The following is a 21,197-nucleotide window of genomic DNA, read 5'->3' on the forward strand; positions in this document are numbered from 1 at the left end:
CCAAGCTAGCGCCAAAATGCGATTATATGTTTACTGATTTGCAGTTCATTTATTGACGTTTTGTTTTTGTTTTTTTTAACCAAACGGATCGACAATAAGGTACAATTTCTTGAATCTGCCATGTATCGTTTTTAGAATGGTGCAAAAAAAAAAAAGAAATCACCACATAAAATGGATTATTGCGAAGTCACTACCTAATGCCGCTGCCACAGAGGAGAGCAGGGAGCATGCGCATTTTCAGCCCCCATAGCATATGGTGATGTGACAGGACTTCTGTAGCGTTGTCACTCTCTCTTCAACCACTGCTAATTTGTAATGTTTCTGTCATTGTTATACAGTGCCGTGTACCAATTGCAGACCTATTGTCTGGCTCTATGCTTGATCTTCCTTTGAAGTAGCACTCAGGTCACTGCCACTTGTGTAAGAGACCCAAGCGTTGGGAACGCAGGTGCACGGTCTATTATCTTAGATAAAATAGTAGAGGACATTGCGACACCTTTCTAAAGTGAGGTTCAGAGTCATTAGTTAATGTATGCACATCCACCCAACACGTTTGACGTTGATGACACAAATAGCATATGGGAGGGGGATAACACAGAGAGAGAGGTGCTTTAACAGGAACACCAGAGAATGAGATAATTGATCACAAACAGACCACTTATCTCTTGCTTTGAATATGGACATTTAGGTGATGGGACTGCTACTAGCACGATTGTAGCTCTAAAAAGAAGCAAAGGCTCTCTCCTTAAGGATGTATTTACCAAAGCATGCAGAGAGATAAAGTACTAACCGATCAACTTCTAACTAATGGTGCATACACACGGTCAGATTTTAAAAATCGTTCGGTCGTTCATATCTGATGTCAGAAAACGATATCTGACATCTGATGTGTTTGCAGTCAGATTTGGACGATTTCATCCATTTTAATTCTGTCTGAAATCGTTCAAACCGTTTGTAAAAAAGTTCATCTGACAGATCTGACCGCGTGTATGCGCCATTACATTTTACAGACTGCGTTTGAAAAAAATGTCAGTAGCCGATTGGTTGGTACTTTATCTCTCACAATTTTATCTCTCTGCGAGCTTTGATAAATACCCCCCCATTTCAAATACACATTGGTGTATGTAAAATATTTCCGAATAACTTCCACAAATATATATTTGTAAAAGTTGCAGGTACTCCTCAGTACCGAATATATATTTTAATCTGCAAAATCAGGCAAAAAGCTTATTTTCCAGGAATTAAGAGTTGCTAAGAGGCAAAAGAACAAAATACTCTTTGTGGGGCACTCTTGAATGAATTGACTATATCAATATTAAAATGTAACTTTGAATTGAAAAACCCTATATAAAAATAGTGTTGGCTAGTGCCACGCTGTGGTTTACAAAAATACAATGAAATGATCACCAAAAAAAAAAATTTTGTTTACAAAATCATGTCGTCAAAAATGACAGCATATAAATATATTTTTCCCTATGCACAAAAGACTTTACCTGTCAGTAAACCTATTGAATGATAACAGAGAACAATATCTTGCACGAGACCACATAGTAAATGTAAATACACTGTCAAGCATTTCATTAGTATTATGCTGGGTACACACTGGCAGATATATTGGGCGATCAATTGTTCGGTCAATATATCAGGTGTGCGTCCGGTCAGCGCGTACCAGCGATATGTCTGAGCGACGTCATTCACAAACACATCACGTCGGCTGTACTGCACAGCCGAAGGCTAATAGATCTGGAAATTGTGCTGTGTGAACCGACGGTCAGCCGACCGCCTGTTCACTTGCTGCACGGGCCGCCGGGGAGGGGGACACAATGCGACCCCTGGCCAGCGGGACCCCCGGCCAGATGACAGTGATGGTTGTTCAGTGTGTATGAAAAACCATCATCTGCTATATCTTTCTGGTGTGTAACCAGTTTTGGAAGTTATTTTATACAGTGTGAGGCAACTTTGTATGTTCGGCTTATTTAGCCCCTTTGCTACACTTTTTAGGCTGGTCACATTCCTTTGTTAATGTCAGTGATTACTTATGCAGTGCCCACAGAATTTATATATTGTAATTTTGCAGAAGACCTTGAATTTCCCTAAAATAGCATTAGTTCACTCATTTGTCCTCGCACTGCAACGAAATTGAAAAGAAAGTGATATAGGTATGGGGCATACCGCACATTTAATGCATATGTGCCATGATAGTGCCGAAGATACTGGGGAACCCTCTAGTTTATTTATTTATTTTCATTTATTAACAGTTTCTAATATAGCGCAGCATATTCCGTTGCGCTTTACAATTGTCAACATTATTAGAACAAAACTGGGTAATAACAGACAGATATATAGATAGGAAGGCCCTGCTCGCAAGCTTACATTCTAGAGGGAACTAGGCAGTGATACACAAGGATAGATGCTATATATTGCATTTTGGTCCAGTCAGAATGCACCGTTTCTTGGTGGGCTGCATGATCCATTCACACTGGAAAGTCGGCCAAATGTCATGAGGATGTCAGAGATAGATGATGTGTGAGGTTGTGTGTGGACTGTGAAAGGGGATGTAATTAGATATGGAAGCTATGAGGGTTATGAGGTCGGTTCTCGGATCTGATAAGCTTGCCTGAAGAGGTGAGTTTTCAGGGATCGCTCGAAGGATTGGAGACTAGTGGAAAGTCGTATTGTGCATGGTAAGGCATTCCATAGAGTGGGTACAGCCCAAAGAAAGTCCTGTAACCGTGAGTGGGAGCAAGTAATGCGTGGGGATGAGAGACGCAGATCTTTTGCTGAGCGGAGAGGTCGGGTAGGGAGATATTTTGAGATGAGTGAAGAGATGTATGTTGGTGTGGTTTGGTTAATAGCCTTATGTGTAAGTAAGAGTATTTTGTATTGAATACGGTAGAAAACCGGCAACCAATGGAGGGACTGACAGAGTGGGGCAGCAGACGAACGTTTGACAAGGAAGATAAGCCTCGCAGCTGCATTCATAATGGATTGTAATGGCAATAGCCTGTTTTTGGGAAGACCAGTAAGGAGGCTATTGCAATAGTTAAAGCGGGAAATAATAAGTTCATGGATTATAGTTTTTGCAGTGTCTTGTGTGAGATATGGTCGAATTTTGGATATGTTTTTTAGATGTATGTAACATTATTTGAGACAGATTGAATGTGGGGAACAAAGGACAGTTCAGAGTCAAGGATGACACCAAGGCAGCGAGCTTGTGGGGCAAGGTGGATTGTCGACTTATCAACAGTGATAGAGATATCTGGTTGGTAACTTTTATTGGCTGGTGAAAATATAATTAATTCTGTTTTAGAATTATTAAGTTTCAGGTGGCGAGATGACATCCAAGATGAAATTGCAGAAATACATTCAGTGACACCGACCAATACAGATGGAGATAAATCTGGGGAGGATAGGTAGATTTGAGTATCATCCGCATACAGATGGTACTGAAATCCAAAAGAGCTGATTAGTTTGCCAAGAGAGGAGGTATAGATTGAGAATAACAGAGGCCCTAAGACAGAGCCTTGCGGTACTCCAATAATTGTCTTCACTCTAAAGGATAGCTGACTTCTCCTGGTGCCTCCATTTGTCAATCTGCAGCTTTTACACTAGTCCGCCATACAGAGCCGTAACTAGACTTTTTGGTGCCCTGTGCTAGAAAGAGCATTGCCCCCCCCCCCTATTTTTTTAAATAGGGAGATACCACACTCGAAAAAGGGCCATGGCCTCATGGGGAAGGGCTAGGGAAGAGATAGGGGTAGGCCAGGAGATGCTGGGGCTAAAATAAGAGGAAGCTTCAAGTGAGAATGATAATTAACAGAAAATTGACAGGCCCAAACAGCGCCCCCTGCCCTGCGGTGCTGCACTACCCTAGTTACGGCCCTGCTGCCATGATAAATATTGGGCCCCATCCAGAGATGCTCATGTATGTGGCTGCTGTGCCTCTTTAACAAGCCTGGGCTTGCTTGAAAACTTTGTAAATACCCCATCACACACCCCTACTCCCCCTGCGCCCCCACCTGTTCCTCAAGTTATCTGCTTTTACTTGTTAGAATAGGGGGCTTGATGTATTAAACTAAGGAAAGTATTTAATCATGGGAATGAAGAATCAGGAATGGTGCAAACCTAATTTTTAATCTTCTAAATGGAAATGTGACATCTCTTAGTTGGCAAAATGAAGGCAGGCAAAAATTGGTGTAGTGCATTTATTAGAAATTGTACTGCGTTTATTAGAAATTGTACTGCGTTTATTAGTAATTGTACTGCGTTTATTAGTAATTGTACTGCGTTTATTAGTAATTGTACTGCGTTTATTAGTAATTGTACTTCCTCTTATGGGGCTCATCTCTTTCTTGATGGAATTTCCTAGCAAATGCCAAATACATCCATAAGTAAAGAAGGTGGTGTTAGATAGACTTAGCTGCATTCTGGTAGCTCTAAAACATACTTGCCAACTCTCCCTGATTGTTAGGGAGACTCCCTGAAATAGTAGCAATCTCCCTGACTCTTTGGGGTAAATTTACTAAAGTGAGAGTTTTTAGAAGTGAGTTTTAAAAGTGATGTTGCCCATAGCAACCAATCAGATTCTACTTAACATTTAAATAGCACTTTCTAGAAGATAATAGAATCTGATTGGTTGCTATGGGCAACATCACTTTTAAAACTCACTTCTAAAAACTCTCACTTTAGTAAATTTACCCCTTTGAGTCTAACAATCTCCCTGATTGCATCTTACCCCCATTATGAAACTCTGTTATAAAAAAAAAAGAGAGCTATACATTCAAATGGGATCATTAGTATCATTTCCCTGCATTGGATATAGGACACAATGATCCCTATGGTTACATGCATTTTCTGAAAAGTATCAGTGTGTTTTCATCAACACATAGATCTTACTGACTGCTTTGGGGCTTATTTACATTTGGATGTAAGTCAGTGTTATGACACGCCTCTCAGATGTAGAGTACACGCCCACTTTACCGCCGCGCTCATAGGTGCTGTTAGCACTCCTGCCTTACAGCACTGGTTTCATGGGTTTATTTCCAACCATGACCCTACTGGTGTGGAGATTGTATGTTCTCACATTTTTTATTGGATTTTCCTCCAAAAATCTCACTGGTAGATTAATTGGCTGGCAAAAGATTAACCCTAGGATTTATGGGCGTCGATATTGTAGGGAAATGTACTATAGAGGGAATTTGGTACATATAGCTCTTTGTAATGTGTGAGCCCATTGTCCAAAACTAAAGTGGATGCCAAATAGTCTTTGTGTGTTGTTTATTTTCCATTTAACACGTGACATATTTTGCTTTTTTTTGGGGGGGGGGGGGGGCTCCTAACTGTAATTTTTTTCAAACACAGCCTGTAAACCAGGCTTTCCGACTTTCTGGCTGCCCCGTCTGGGAGGGAGCAGCCAGATCGGCATGACAGGGGCGTGGCCAGCTAAAGGAGGCGGGGCCGGCCAGACTACGAGTATTTGTGAGCAGGGCCACGCGACCACGTCATTTTGGCCCGCTACACAATGCCGATATTGCAGGCATTATGAAGCAGGGGGGGTCCGAAAAGCGCGATTTGGCGTGATTCGCCTCGCCGCCAAACCCCCCCCCGCTCCGTCTGCGCGGGTTTCAAAGGTAATTGTGGGGGAGATAGGAGGGGTGGGCGGCAGCCGGGATATTTGCCTGCCTTCCCGGGAGGTCAGGAGCGGCATCCGATTTTCGGGAGGCTCCCGACCAAATCGGGAGGGTAGGCAAGTATGCTGTATACTGACAGGAGGTTGGTACTTTATCTCTCTCTCCATGGCTTGTTACAGCTCCCCCTTGGTTCCTTAGCTCTGCACATCAGAGATAATGGTGCAAGTGTTTCTGTAAAATATAAATACAAAAATTGGTAATGGTGCAAGAAACAACAACGAATACTTCTTAAAGCAATATCACCTACATACTGTACTTACATGCTAGGCCACCAGTCCTTCAACTCCTCTGAAATATTAAGAGTCTCTAGTGTCACATTGGAGAACAGTGTGTTACCTAATGATAGTAACGGCGAGTGTTTTCCTATCTCCAAATTAAACGGATGGTCTTAAAAGCAATTTTTATGTGCAATTAATAAAAAATCTATAAATTATTAATCCTGAAGAAACATATGAATAATTGATTTGCTAGCTGGAAGCACACATCAGGGACTAGGAAGTAAATTTAACAGTAAGTGCCTGTCTGCCCTGCGCACCGGGTGAGCAGCGTGTTACAGCGTTGTATGTCTGTAGAGTGCTGGGTAATTTTGCATGCTGTGCAAGGCTTTGAAACCTGTATGATCACAAGGAAAATATCAGGGGTTGCTGAATAATATGTCTTGTTTCTCTCTGGCTGAGAGATTGTCAGGATTGCTCAGGCATCTTATGATCTTAAGGAAAAAAAAAATGTATTGTGTTTACACTGGCTGTTTTACAGTATATGGGCTAGGCAACACATGGGCGTAGTGGCATGACCCTTAACCTCAGAGCCACGTGATAGGCAGGGCAACCGCCATATTGGTCCTGAGGTGACATGTCTCGGGTTTCTCCATAAACTTACTGCCCCCATCTATTTGCCACGTAGCACCTGGGGCCCTCTTCATGGCGTGGCAGAGAGAAGTGCGCTGTCCAGAGAGCTGTGACAAGGCCGGACAGCCGCTGAACATCCTTCTTTATAGCACTGATGCTATTCTGTTGTCCTGTGCAAATTTTTGTTAGTGGTAAAAGTAAAAACTGTCATTTATTTATTTTGGGTGGTTTTGTTATTCTTAATTCCTGGGATAACTAGCCAATTATGATTTTAGAATATCCCTGTTTGAGTACTGCTGGGTTATTCAGCGTTTGAACATGTGAGAATGTTTTTGCGCCATTTCCGTCATTTAAATATAGAAGAGATGCCGTTATCCATTAGCCACACCCACCAGCCATATTGTTGCGCCCCTTACATTAACCCTGCTTTATAGTGAATGTTTCACCAAACTAAAACCTATTTTTACCACATTTGATCTCATAATGCCGATTGGTCAGTTTCACTCAAGCAGCAGCTCTGACCGTTTCATTTGGATTTCATCTTGATTTTTCTTCTTGGTTATGCTGCCAAGCACTTCCTCATTCATAAATACTAGAGGTGATCCGGAAGAGGGTTTAGAGAGTACGGAGTCTATGTACTGAGCCTTGGAGAGAGAGATAAAGTACCAACCAACCAGCTCCTAATTGTCATTTTCCAAACACAGCCTGTAAATTGACAGGAGCTGATTGGTTCATACTTTAACTCCATCCACTTTATCTCTCCCCAAGGCTTAGTCCTTAGAGCTCTATGTTACTTAACAGGGAACATTCCCCACATATATTGTACTTTCTGGTACCCTATGGGCTATTTCTCACACAACGGATTTGTCCGTCTGGCAAAAAAAAAAGGACTTTTTTTCCTGTTGTTTAATTTCAGTGGAAGTTACAAATACATCAGGACTTTCACACTGCACAAATACGGCACGTTCGCCGTGTTACAGCCGTAATAACCACTGACTAGGATGGCTGCCGTCCCCGGTCATCAGTTTGACAGATTGAAAGAGATTCACACACAGCAATAACATTACACACGGCACAAAACCGTTGCTTGTGAAAGGGACTGATCCGCAAAACTGCTGTGTGTGAAACTAGCCTGTGACTCTGCACGTTATTATTGACACCGGGTTTAACTCTGCACGTTCGTGTCGACACAGATATGGCTCTGTACCATACTTGCCGACATTCTGGCTGCCCCCTCCGGGAAGGACAGCCAGGTCGCCATGTTGGGGGGTTTGGCATGGCATAGGGGGGCTTGGCGGAGGACATGTTACGGAATTGGGGGCGTGACCACGAGAACGCTTCATTGTGGCCCCTTCCTTGCTACACAAAGATTACTGGCATTGTGAAGCAGAGGCCGGAGCCATGACACGATTCGGCGCAAATTGCATCATTGGCCCCCCAACTGTGGGGTGGGTACGGTTAGGTCCGGGGGTATGCGGCCGGCTGGGAGACTTGCCCACTTTTCCGGATTTCAGGTAGTGACACCCGAGTTTCGGGAGCCTTCCAGCCGTTCCGGGAGGGTAGGCAAGTATGCTCTATGCTCTGTGCATTCATTATGACACCATATATGGCTTGCACATTCATCTTTGCACCATGTAAAGTTCTGCATGTTCATTATGGCACTGGGTATTACACTATGCATTAGTTTTGGCACTAGGTATGGTTTTTCATATTCATTTTTGGCACTAGGTATGGCTCTGGACATTCATTTTGGCACCAGATATCGCTCTTTACATTACTTGTGGCACAAGCTATAGCTCTGGGCATTACTTCTGGTATCCGATATGGCTCCAGAGTTTAGTATTGGCACCCCGGTATGTCTGTATATGGCTTCTTCTGGAGCCTACCTTGCTCTATGCAGTCTACTGTTGATTAGTGCATAAACAGCAAGACAGACACCATTATGCCATAAGGGAAACAGGAACTACAGTAATGATAATATGCCAAGTAATGCAATAAATACTATACAAATAAAAACCAGCAACTATACCATATTCTACACACACACACATACACTAGCACACCTTATTATGCATTATAACATTCCGCACATCATTAGGGTCCTGCTTAGGTGGGTGCATCATGACGAGGCATGCAGGATTACCATCATGGGATATGTTTGCTTTAGAATTACAGCACACTTTCAACGGGTTGGATATGAAATCCCGGCGGCTAAATAACCGCCGGATGAAATGCCGATGCCGGAAGCCAGAAACAGCAGAATCCCGAGGGGGGAGGCAAGTAAGCTAACCCTACCCTTCTCCACCCCCCTAACCCTAACCCTCACTCAGGGGTGCCTAACCCTAAAACTCCTGGGATGGTGCCTATCCCTAAATCCCCGCAGGGGTGCCTAAACCTAACCCCCCCCTTCTCACACCCTAAACCTAACCCTCCTGGGGGGTACCTAACCCTAGCCCCCCCTTCCCCTAGCCTAACCCTATTCCTCCTTGGGGGGTGCCTAACTCCAAAGTCATCCTGGGGGTTTCTAAACCTCACCCCCCCCCACCCCCCTTCCCCTGCGGCTAACAGCTAACCCTTCCCGCTTACCTTAGTTCAGGAAGCCGTCGGTCGGGATTCCGTTGTCGGGCTAAAGATAGGTGTCGGTATTTAGATGCCTATCTTTAGTACTGAGTCGGGATTTTGGCGCCGGGATTCCGTCAGACGGCTTCCCGTGCGTCAGGATTCTAACTACATCCCCTTTCAACATGTACTGTACTTGGGGGTAAATTATGCTACAAGCCACAACTTTAACTACAGGGAAACTAAGCAAAGTGATACAACTCATTTTTAACTGACTTATTCATACAGTACTTGCCCGGTCTTCCCAAATGTCCTGGAAACTTACAAATTGTAGCGAGTCCACCTGGATTTCCAGGACAGTAGGCCACCCTCTTGGATCCCACGTTGCCAACTTTTTTGAATTGGTCGGCGCGTGACCTTAATGACCCAAGTGGGGTCATCATGTCAGTTACACCTTACCCTCTTATTAGAAATGATTAATGATTGATTTCTACAGTCTCTGGATTTGCTGACTGGTAATCGCCCTGTTATCCGTCTCTTAGTGCGCACACCTCTTGTACACAGTGGTGGCAGCCTTTTTGTCAGCAATAAGTATTCATGACAGTGTATACTAAAAATCAGTTTGCCATTTACTGCCACACATTGGGAGTTCTTTGAAAGTTGTCATCACAGTAAACACTGTCAAGTTATTTCCTTTGTTTATCATGGTCATGACTGTGCTGCAAAATGACACTTGTTCTCGAAGCCAAAGGTTTGATACATTAAACCGGACCCCCCCCTCCCCCCCATTAATTGTATGGTCAGCTGGTCTTTCTGTACTTATTAGCCCATATTCCATTATAAATATATTTGATGCAATGACGTGCCCCAGTGCGCTAAGTGACTTTGTGGAGTCTCTCTCTTCTGCTGTTGTAAGTTTCAGCAGCTTCTCCATACAAAGTGTCGTTTTATAGTGTGATTTTATTTCTGCCCATTACCCTGCTCGTTGATAAGACACAGATTTATCCCACAAACACTAATTACGTCCTTCTCAATGTGTATTTTGTTTGCTTGTTTTACAGAATAAAGCAATTACTGTGCGTGTAAGAAACTTGTCCGATACGGTAGTTGGCCTTGAATCATTTATCGACTCTCAGAGGGAATCCAATCCGTTATACAAAGACTATCATGGTGAGTTCCATTGTCTTCAGACTCAGGAAATGGCTGTGGAGCTTATATGCTATACATTAATGCCAACGTCACACTCTATGTATGTCACTGGAAGGTCCTTGGATAGGGGTAGTCCCACCTGACTACTATAATTACCCTCATCTCTAAAAGCAACCTAGGTTTTCTACTTCAGGGTCCATAGGGTATCCACAGGATACCTTGGGGTATAGGTGTGACGTCAGTCGCAGGGCACCAAAGAGTTAAGCTTTCAGCCTCCCAGGATGCACTAGGTCCCCCTCCTATACCCCGCCCCCGGGCCAAGGCACCTCAGTTTAGTTTGGTGCCCGGCCGGAGTCGGGTGCACCTGTTGGAGTGGGAGCTAGAAGAGCCCCTGAAGCTTATTCTTCATGCAGCTGTGGCTGCACATCTGGATGAACAGCATGGACAGTCAGTCCTGACGTCCATGCTGTCTTCCCTACACCCCGCCGGTACCAGAACGCCGGTACTGATCCGGGGATGCTGGTGGGCGTCTGGGGTCACAGCTAGCGGTGACCCCAGATGCTCCGGACCATGGCCGGATTCAAGGAGGACAGAGGTAAGCAGCGGGGTCCCGCGGTGGGTCCCCGCTGATCACATGGTCCTAAGTCCCCAGGCAGGGGGCTCCCTGGGGACTGGCTGCAGCGTGGAGCCAGGCGACCAACCTGCGCTTCCACTACCCCCTGGGACAGCGGACCGCAGCAGAGCGGTAGCGCTGCGGCGTCCCAGGGGTTAAATGCATGCCAGGGGAGCGCGCCTTCCCTGTCTCACAGCCGGCGCCTCCCCCGCTGCACACAGCCCTCTCTGCATGCTGCCGACTGGTCCTGTGGCAGCGCTCCTCCCCCAGGCCAGCCTCCTCTCTGCTCCTCGGCGGCCATCTTCTCCAGAACGCATGGTGAACGCTGCTGGAAGCGCTGGACGGAAGCATCGTGGTCTGGGTCCCCCCGCATACCTCTCCTCCGCTGTGGTCAGGTCTGTGTATGCAGCGCTGTGTCCTACCAGGCCCTGTGTCTGTGTAGTTGAGTGATCAGCGCTGTTAGTGCAGGAATTGTTATTTCTCTGCATTGTATGTGACTGTGCTAGCGCTGCTGCCTGTAACTTTTCTTCTCTAAACTGTCAGCTTTATACTGTCCCTGTTCTTCTGCTAAAGCCCTTGCGGTGCGGTGCTGCAGGGTGGTCTCTCGCCTATTTAATACTTAATTGGTGAGAGAGGTCACATACGTGGTGCCATCATGTCTGAAAGTGATTTTCCCCTCCGGCTACAGTGTACCACGTGCAAAGTACCGTTAGCGGAGGGGGAGGGTAGCGCGGAGGGCCTTTGCCGGCAGTGTTTGTCCATGGCGCGGCCTATTACGGTTACAGCACCGGTACAGGAGCCGCCCTGGGCTTGTTTCGCTCAGGCGTTAACAGCTTTAGTGGGCCAGTTAGCTCCGCAGCCCGCGTTTACTCCGAGGGGTTTGTCCCAGCAGTCTGTGGTGTCATCACCCATGCAGGGGTTCCCACGACAATTGGTGGTACCCCACAGTCTCCCTATTTCCCCGCTCCCGGGTTCTCAGGAGCCAGCGTGGGTTAACTCCCTGACGAGTTCTGTACAGCACTTGTCGGATGTGTTGCAAGGGGAGTCTGTGATGCGGCCTCATAAAAGGCCGGTGGCGTCTCTGTCCGCTCCTTATGAGGATGACGAAGGGACGTCTGATGATGGGGAGATTCTTGATCCTTACGATCAGGAACCTCTCCATACTAAGGACGCTGATGCTAAGTCCAAAGTATATATTCCTGGACTTATTCGGGCGGTCCGCACAGCCTTGGTGATTGAGGACGAAGTTCCCCCAGCGGCTAAATCTAAGTATGCCTTTTTCAAAGATGTGAAGGGCGATGCCACAGTCTTTCCTCTTTCGGGTCAGTTGGTGGACCATTTAGAGGAGGCGTGGAAACAACCTGGCAAAAGATACCAGCCGCAGAGACGCCTGGCGGTGGCTTATCCGTTCGCGGATAATTATTTTGCTAAGTGGGAATCCCCTCCACAGGTGGATTCTCACGTGACCCGTCTTGTCCGTAGTGCCACATTGCCGATGCCATCCATGTCCTCCCTTAAGGATGCTACGGACCGCAAGGTAGAAATCTGCCTGAAGTCCGCTTATTCCCTTGCAGGGGGGGCAGCACGGCCGGCTATGGCCATTTGCTGGGTTGCCAGAGCGATGGAGCGCTGGGCGGATTCATTAGAGGCTTCTTTTGAATCCGACTGTCCGGCCGAACAGGCGGAGTTGATTGGCAATCTCCGTGATTCGGCCACCTACATCAACGAGGCGGCTCTAGACATTAGTACTCTGGTGTCTAGAATTTCTTCAGCAGCGGTAGCTGCTCGTCGCACCTTGTGGCTGCGATCCTGGAAGGCGGACGCAGATTCCAAGAAAGGTCTGGAAGCGTTGCCGTTTACCGGAGAAGTTCTCTTCGGTCCGGATCTGGATAAGATTGTGGCCACGCTGGCGGCAGCCAAATCTGCTTGTCTCCCGTCGGCCGCTGCTCCTTCTGGTTCGGGACCATCGTCCTTTCGGTCATCTAGGGCCCAGGGCAGGCCCAAACCACAGTCGTTTCCTCGACAGGCTGGCCCTAAGAAATCGGTCAAGCCCCGGAAGCAGGCATGGAGTACCAGACGTCCGGCCCCCAAGCCAGATGACAAGCCTGCGGCCTGACGGTCCGGGCCTCCCTTTGGGGGATCCCAGGGTGGGAGGCCGCCTGCTACAGTTCGCCCAGTGTTGGTCGACCACTACGACAGACACTTGGGTTCTGGAGGTGGTTTCCCACGGATACGCCCTCTCCTTCCGGCACAGACCCCCGGCTCGCTTCTTCACCACGGGTCTCCCATCAGACCGGAACAAGGCTACGGAGCTGCGGAAGGTATTGCACACTATGCTCCAGGCTGGAGTTATAGTGGCGGTTCCATTCTCCCAGAGGGGCCAGTGTTTCTATTCAAATCTATTTTTGGTACAGAAACCCAATGGGTCATATCGTCCGATTCTCAACCTCAAAGCACTCAACAAGTCTTTGCGGGTCCCGAAGTTTCGGATGGAGACCCTACGGTCCATCATTCTGGCGCTGGAACCTGGGGACTACTTGGTGTCATTGGACATACAGGACGCTTACCTGCATGTCCCTATTCTTTGGCGCCATCAACAGTTCCTCAGGTTTGCAATCCGCAGCGACCACTTCCAGTTTCGGGCGTTACCTTTTGGCCTGGCAACAGCACCACGTGTTTTCACCAAGGTCATGGCGGCTTCTCTGCGGCTGCAGGGAGTCCGCATGTTGCCGTATTTGGACGACCTGTTATTGGTGGCAGGATCTCCAGAGCTCCTGTTACGCCACTTGGACCTGACCATTGCACTGCTGCAACGGCACGGCTGGCTAATCAACTGGCAGAAGTCCACTCTAATCCCGTCTCGGAGGATTCTGCATCTTGGAGCCTTATTGGACTCGGGACAGCAAAGGATCTTCGTGACGGAGGACAAGATCTCTGCTTTACAGTCAAGGGTGCGCAGTTGCCTGCACAGCCGCCGGGTGTCCTTACACTCGGCGATGAGGTTACTGGGCTCCATGGTGTCGGTGTTCGACATGGTGGAATACGCCCAGTTTCACTCCAGACCTCTGCAGCACCTGATCCTGTCCAAGTGGAACGGGCTGACTCAGTCTTTGAAGTCCCAGACGATTGTGCTCACCCAGGAGGTTCGCCTGTCCCTTGCGTGGTGGTTACAGACGACCCACCTCAACAAGGGACGTCCGTTCTGGGTTCCAAATTGGGTCCTGTTGACAACTGACGCCAGTCTTCGGGGCTGGGGAGCAGTTTCGGGTCCACACTTGTTCCAGGGCAGGTGGACGCCGACAGAAGCGGAGCTTCCAATAAATATCTTGGAACTCCGTGCGGTCTTCAATGCTCTCCAGCAGGCACAGCGGTTTCTCCAGGGTCGCCCGGTGCAGGTCCAGTCGGACAACGCTACCACCGTGGCCTACATAAACAGGCAAGGAGGAACTCGCAGTCGGGCGGCTCTCGTAGAGGTCTCTCGGATACTGGTTTGGGCGGAGCGCAATCTTCCGGCCATATCAGCGGTCTTCATCCCGGGAGTGCTAAATTGGGAGGCGGACTTTCTAAGTCGCCAGGACGTTCATCCGGGGGAATGGTCCCTGCACCCGGACGTTTTTCAACTACTGGTGGACAGGTGGGGTCTTCCAGAAATCGACCTCATGGCGTCCCGGCACAACAACAAGTTGCCGGTGTACGGGTCTCGCACAAGAGACGAAGGGGCGTCTCTGGTGGATGCTCTGTCCGTTCGGTGGACGTTCCGGTTCGCATACCTGTTCCCTCCGGTCTCCCTTCTTCCACGGGTAATCCGGAAATTCAAACAGGAAGGAGGGACGCTCCTGTTGATAGCTCCCGCGTGGCCCAGACGGCACTGGTTCTCAGACCTTCAGGGTCTGTCCGTGGACATTCCTCTGCGGTTGCCGCTACGACCGGACCTTCTGTCTCAGGGTCCTTGCCTTCACCCGGACCTGACTCGGCTGTCTTTGACGGCGTGGCTGTTGAGACGGCCATGCTGAGGTCCCGGGGGTTTTCCAGCTCTGTGGTGCGTACCATGTTACGAGCTCGGAAACCGTCTTCCGCGAGGATATACCATCGCGTGTGGCATACGTTCTTCCAGTGGTGTCGACCGAGAGGTTATGCACCGCGGGAGTTTCGTCTGTCTCGGATTCTCGCCTTCCTGCAAGCGGGACTAGATCATGGGCTTCGCCTTGCTTCTTTGAAGGTACAGGTTTCGGCCCTATCTGTCTGGTTTCACCGTAGGATTGCTACAATCCCGGATGTGCGCACCTTTATGCAGGGTGTTCTCCGCATTCAGCCGCCCTTTGTTCCACCTGTGGCGCCTTGGGATTTGGCTGTGGTCCTGAGGGCTCTCCAAGGACCGCCGTTTGAACCACTGGGCTCAGTGGATCTTAAATGGCTAACAGCTAAGACTGTTTTCCTTCTGGCCATTGCTTCGGCCAGACGTGTTTCTGAGTTAGGGGCTCTTTCTTGTAGACCCCCTTTCTTGGTTTTTTATGGGAACAGGGCAGTGCTCCGCACTCGGCCCGAGTTTCTTCCCAAAGTTGTTTCCCAGTTTCATGTTAACGAGGAAATAGTTGTTCCGGCCTTTAACTCACCGGGTCTTTCCGTGGGTGAGGCCTCTTTGGATGTTGTGCGGGCCTTAAGGACTTATGTTGACCGCACTTCTTCGTTTAGGAAGTCGGACGCTTTGTTTGTCCTCTATGGCTTCCGTAAAAAGGGTTGGCCTGCTTCAAAGCAAACTTTGGCAGCCTGGATCCGTATGGCTATTTCTGAAGCTTATCTTCATGAAGGCCTACCGGTCCCTCCTTCTCTGAAGGCTCATTCCACTAGGTCTGTGGGTCCTTCGTGGGCAGCTCGACGTGGTGCCTCGGCAGTTCAGATCTGCAAGGCTGCTACGTGGTCTTCTGTCCATACCTTCGTGAGGTATTACAGGTTTGACACCTTCGCCTCTCAGGATGCTTCCTTCGGGCGGCGGATTCTCCTTTCTGCACAGGAGCGTCCCCACCCTTAAAGGATACTGCTTTGGGACATCCCCAAGGTATCCTGTGGATACCCTATGGACCCTGAAGTAGAAAATATGAGATATGGTAAGAACTTACCCTTGTTATCTCTATTTCTACGAAGTCCATAGGGTTCCACAGGACTCCCGCCCTGTCGCACCTGTGCTGCAGATGGGCTTTGCTCTGGTCACCGGTTTTCCGTCTCCCTCTGTTGAGAATGTGATTCTTGTATGTGTCCAGATCTTTGTTCTCTCTCTTCCTTCTCCTCCTCCGGCCTATGGCTTGGTAACTAACTGAGGTGCCTTGGCCCGGGGGCGGGGTATAGGAGGGGGACCTAGTGCATCCTGGGAGGCTGAAAGCTTAACTCTTTGGTGCCCTGCGACTGACGTCACACCTATACCCCAAGGTATCCTGTGGAACCCTATGGACTTCGTAGAAATAGAGATAACAAGGGTAAGTTCTTACCATATCTCATATTTTTTGTTTCGTTAGTGGCTACCGTGGACTATATACTTTCATTTACAAACTTGTACAGGCTCAACTTAACGATCAAGGATTTGTATGCCGGTTATATGGCATAAAGTTTAAAATTCGAGTGCACTTTTCTTATTGTTATCTATGCAAAATATAACGTATATAGAAATGATAATAGCGCACCTTTATTGTTTTGAGCTGCTTCCTTACTTGATGCTTGTAAATGGATGCAGTCTCCTCCTATTTACTAGCACCAAGTGCTAAACAGATCGTCCGAGCAGTGCAAACACTCTTCGTATGCCGCCTCATCCATCGCGCCGAAGACTGAGCGCATACAGCACAGTAGCTTGTTTATTTAAGACACAAGCGCCGGGGAGAGAACCGAAGCAGCGACAGAAGTACCAGACATACAACCAACGGAGGCAAGAAGGCATCAATTTAGGGTAAGGTAGGAATAGTCTCCTGAGGCATTGCACTACAGCAGCAGGAATCTCGCCACCCTGCAAAAAGAGCTATAACATTATATACCTAAGGTACTTTTCCGAGGAATCAAATTGCTGTTTTATAACTTTTTTGTTTTTGTTTTTTTGTTTTTCCTCCACTTAGTTTTTTATACTTTTGGAAGTACGTTTTGCGTTTTTTTGTTTTCATATTATATTTTTGATGACTGCCGTTTCACTTATTACCGAATTTCTCACACACGCCTTTTACATGCATACCACATATGTACATTCAGTCAGTCATTTTTTTTCAACCATTTTACAACATAATATTATATGTCACACCCTCTAATTCACAACGCTTCCCCATTACCTATATCTATGCAAAATATACCTTGGGGGCTGAGCATTCACAAACCATGTCCATAGCTCGCGCAGTTATCAGGTTTGAACTGAATAGTAGGCTTATAACTCAGAATAGATTTCCGCGCTGCTCCGTACAAAGCACTGACGTAGGTGCAATGACATGGCGGCGCGGTCTGGGTTTATACAGGGAACTGCTTTCACCTGTCCATCGAAGAAAACAGAAGCTGTAGTACAGGAAATATGTAAGTAATTACAGATTATATCTGGCAAATGGTTACAGATAGGATTTATGTTTTGCTAAATTATACATTAAATTGCTAAAGAAAATAAATTCACATAGGTGGAATATGTTTTTTTTTTCTCCAGTTACTGGAGTAATAATATAACCAACCCATATTTTACTCTTCTAAATTCTGTTTTCTGTTATAGAATATTATGAAATACCAATCCAAGGTCCTGACTCAGAGATGTACACTAACCCGATGGTTAGTGTACATCTCCGAAGCTTAGGGGTATGCACAGACGCAGAACGGGGCCCATGATCTCGCTCACAGTCCCCCCCTTAGCTGCAGTATGATTGATGTGATACGACATTTGGGGGGGAGGGGAGCGGAGTCCTGGCTGGCCACCGCCCCCCCCCCCCCAAACAAAATAAAATTGTTCTGACGCCCTTGGTGCCAATTTATCTGATTTGGGTGCAGAGTGACTCCCACCTTGCATGGGGTACACCTGTGAGTACACCGCTGTGCACAATTTGGGTACCACTGTGTTTGGGAACTCTCATCCTCATGAACAGAAATTAAAGATCTATTTGAAGTGCACTAGTTTTCTTCACAGTGGTGGCAGCCATTTTGAGATTTGAATCAACATTTAATACAATGAAGCCTTTCCATTTTCATCTCTTAGGAACAAGGCATGCGTCGCACCTCAGTCATTCTGCAATTACGTCACCGGTTCATATGGAATTGAAAGGATACATTATCTTGAATGTTGTTTCGGTCGGCAAAATGGCTGCCTCCACTGTATACTGATGAGATGACATACTCCATTCACAGTGCTGACCAGACCTTTTTTAACCTGTACTTCTCTGTTTTATCTCCTTATACCAATAAACTGGGTATGTTGTTATTATTTTAGTGGGGGTAGTTAAAATGTTATTTTTGTGGTGGACCTGCATAGTAAATAGCACCTTTTTATTGGACACTGTCTAATTATTTGACAAGTGTGATTTATAAACTTTGGTGTTTGTTTTTGTCACATATACCAATGGGCCTCAGCACATGGTCGGTAACGACAGTATTTTTGTTTTACCTAGAAGATCGAGAGACCTCATGGAAGGATTTCTGCCTATAATTACAAAATAGGTTTCCAGAATAAATCTTGTACAAATTTCCTGCCTGCTAATCTTCAGAAATGTTTTTTTTTCCCCCCCTCTTCTCGTTCAGTAAAGTGCATTAAAGCACCAAAAGGGAACATGGAATTTCCTTGCATCTTGTCAAGTCAGATTAGCCAGCCATGGCTCAAGCAGATGTACATCTCAATAGGCAGGCTTTGGGGAATTCATACTCACAGAAGGTTTGGCAGTCATCTGACCAGCCAGTCGAAGTTGTCATGAAATCAATAGTTTTAAACTGGGAAGCTCTGTAGTCTGAGATTGGGGGAAGCTCATCATATTCAATTATTTATAGATTAAAAAAAAAAATGTTTTACCGCTGATGAGGGTAGAAGACAGTGGGGGATGAGGTGTCAGATCGGTCGTACCACAAGCGCAGCTTTTACAGGATAGGAAAACGTTCTAGAAAAGGAGGAAGAAACGTGCCTAACGGAAGACCTAGATTTATTATTAACCCATTTATGATATGTGCCCCAAATCCATATTTTAGGACTCCTCCATCTGCGATTACAAAATATTCTGCTAAATAATTAACCAGTTGGAGCCTTTATTTGCATGATAAACTGTTATTTGCATTCTAGCTAATGGAAGCATCAACAAAGGTCTTCTCATCAAATGAAGCACAATAGCAGCCTAAGTTATATTAAAATATGTTGAACTGACAATACCTCTGTATTAAAGTCTGCAATGTCTACGGATCGGTACGGGACAGTGGTTTTCTGCTGCCCAGTGGCAGTGGACCACATGAACATTAGGAATGAAAGCATGATCATTGATCCCTATAGCACATAGCCATAACACAAAAGATGGACTATGGGGTCTATTTCCTAAAGTGCTGGTTTTTAGAAGTGCAGATGGTGCCCATTAGCAACCAATCAGTTTCTACTTAATATTTATCTATTTAGCACCTTCTAGAAGGTAATAGTTAGAATCTGATTGGTTGCTATGGGAAATATCTCCACATCTAAAAACCTGTGCTTTAGTAAATATACCCCTATGTGTGAAACAGGGACTATTTACTTCAATCCTCCTTTCTCACGGGAAGCTTGGGCATTTCCCATATACAAGCGTTGAAGTGGTATAATATATATACTTTTTATTAACAGTTTGACAATGGTATTGATATTGTATTGTATTTCTTATTTATTATCTGTGTTCTAGCCTTATGTGCAGATAAGTATGGATCTTTGTCTGGATTGACATAGGTGTATATGTGTCTGGAAAGATAACAGAAAATCCAGCCTGTGGGATACATCTGTATTTCAGCGTTTTTTTTTTGTTTTTTTTTCCATCTTTGAACCATTTTAAACTTGAAAGTATGATATTATGTGGTGACATTTTATACACTTACATCATCTGAGCTGTGTGTGCTGTGATTCTCCCTAAATTACCTCCCCAGCGATCACTGCAAAATACATCAGTATCAGGAATCCTCTGACAGGCATGTGGAAGCACTCCAGAATGTGTTTATTTATCTCATTGGTCCATTCATTTCCCAAACAAAAATACAATATGTCTACCAGCGAGTCCTTTATACCGTGTACTCTGTGGAAGCTACGGAAATTTGACTTTTTGCCAATCTCCAGATCTGGCATTCCCGGCCCAGTTGATGTGTGAAAGTAAATAAATGAAAAGCCACGCTGAATGGGAAGGAGAGGGGGGGATGAGAGAATAATCAAAAGTCAAGACAGATATGTGATGTTAGAAATGTAAGTCCCCCTGTCTTCTCTACCCGCCCCAATATCTTAGCCCTCCTCACATATGCACTAAGGATAGCTGTGTGGAATTAACCCACAACATGCTACTGTAGTTTAGATGGAAAAAAAAAAAAATAGTGTGTAATAAATTAAGCATGGAGACATTTTTTTTTCCTCCTAGACATATAATAATTCAGCTGCTTCACAGTTTCTTTTCCTCAAGTTTTGATTTTATCCGTTATTATTTAAAGTGTACTCTACACACAGTTTAGGCGGCCATTTTGTAGACTGAAATAATACCTATATGAAGGCAGCCTACTGAGTCACAAGGATCTAATGTCATCGCCAAGGCCTGGCTCAGCTCACAAAATGGCGTTAGGTACTGTTACAGCTTACCTATAAGTAAAATTGTGTTTTCTATTACAAAATGTTTTGCTACATACGAGAATTAATGTGAAAATGTAAAAATATATTTTCACGGGATAAAGGTAGTTTGTTTTATTTACAATAAACACACATGATTCTCAATATGTATTCTGCACACTTGGTAAGAACTTCATGCAAGTTGATGGTTGTTACTTATATTTTGTCACTTGAACTGTTAAAATGTCCATTTTGATATTTAAATGACCACAATATAGACAGTTGTATGAGTGTTTGAGCATAAACATGTTCACTAATAACCATTGCGGGTAGATAGTTTGAGATACAAAGGGCATTTTAAAAATAAAAAGGAATTATTGCTTAGTGTTGTATATGCATTTTTGTATTCTAAATTACTGTTTAAAGAGGGGGAATGATTTCAAAAGGGTTAACTTGTGTCCACTGTCATAGTTGAAAGAAATGAAACGGTTCCAGTTCAGGGCGGCGCTCGCAGTTTGCATAAATTACTGCCATTATTATGGTTACAAATACTGTAGTCCCATGGTAACCTTGGTGAGAATCAAATT

The 21,197-nt window shown here is 45.8% G+C and overlaps 1 protein-coding gene across 3 annotated transcripts in view; it reads left to right on the plus strand.

Annotated features, from left to right (window-relative positions):
- The window catches only part of ELP4 (elongator acetyltransferase complex subunit 4), a 325,735-nt gene that overhangs the window by 173,919 nt on the left and 130,619 nt on the right, over positions 1-21,197 (plus strand). For all 3 annotated transcript variants that reach the window (XM_088470418.1, XM_088470420.1, XM_088470421.1), the window contains exon 8: positions 10,159-10,267. In XM_088470418.1, coding sequence (XP_088326544.1) covers positions 10,159-10,267 — 109 coding nt within the window. The remainder of the gene's footprint in view (positions 1-10,158; positions 10,268-21,197) is intronic.

This window comes from Taudactylus pleione, unplaced genomic scaffold, assembly GCF_031769625.1.
Source record: "Taudactylus pleione unplaced genomic scaffold, aTauple2 ptg000100l, whole genome shotgun sequence".
In the NCBI taxonomy this organism is placed as follows: Eukaryota; Metazoa; Chordata; class Amphibia; order Anura; family Myobatrachidae; genus Taudactylus; species Taudactylus pleione.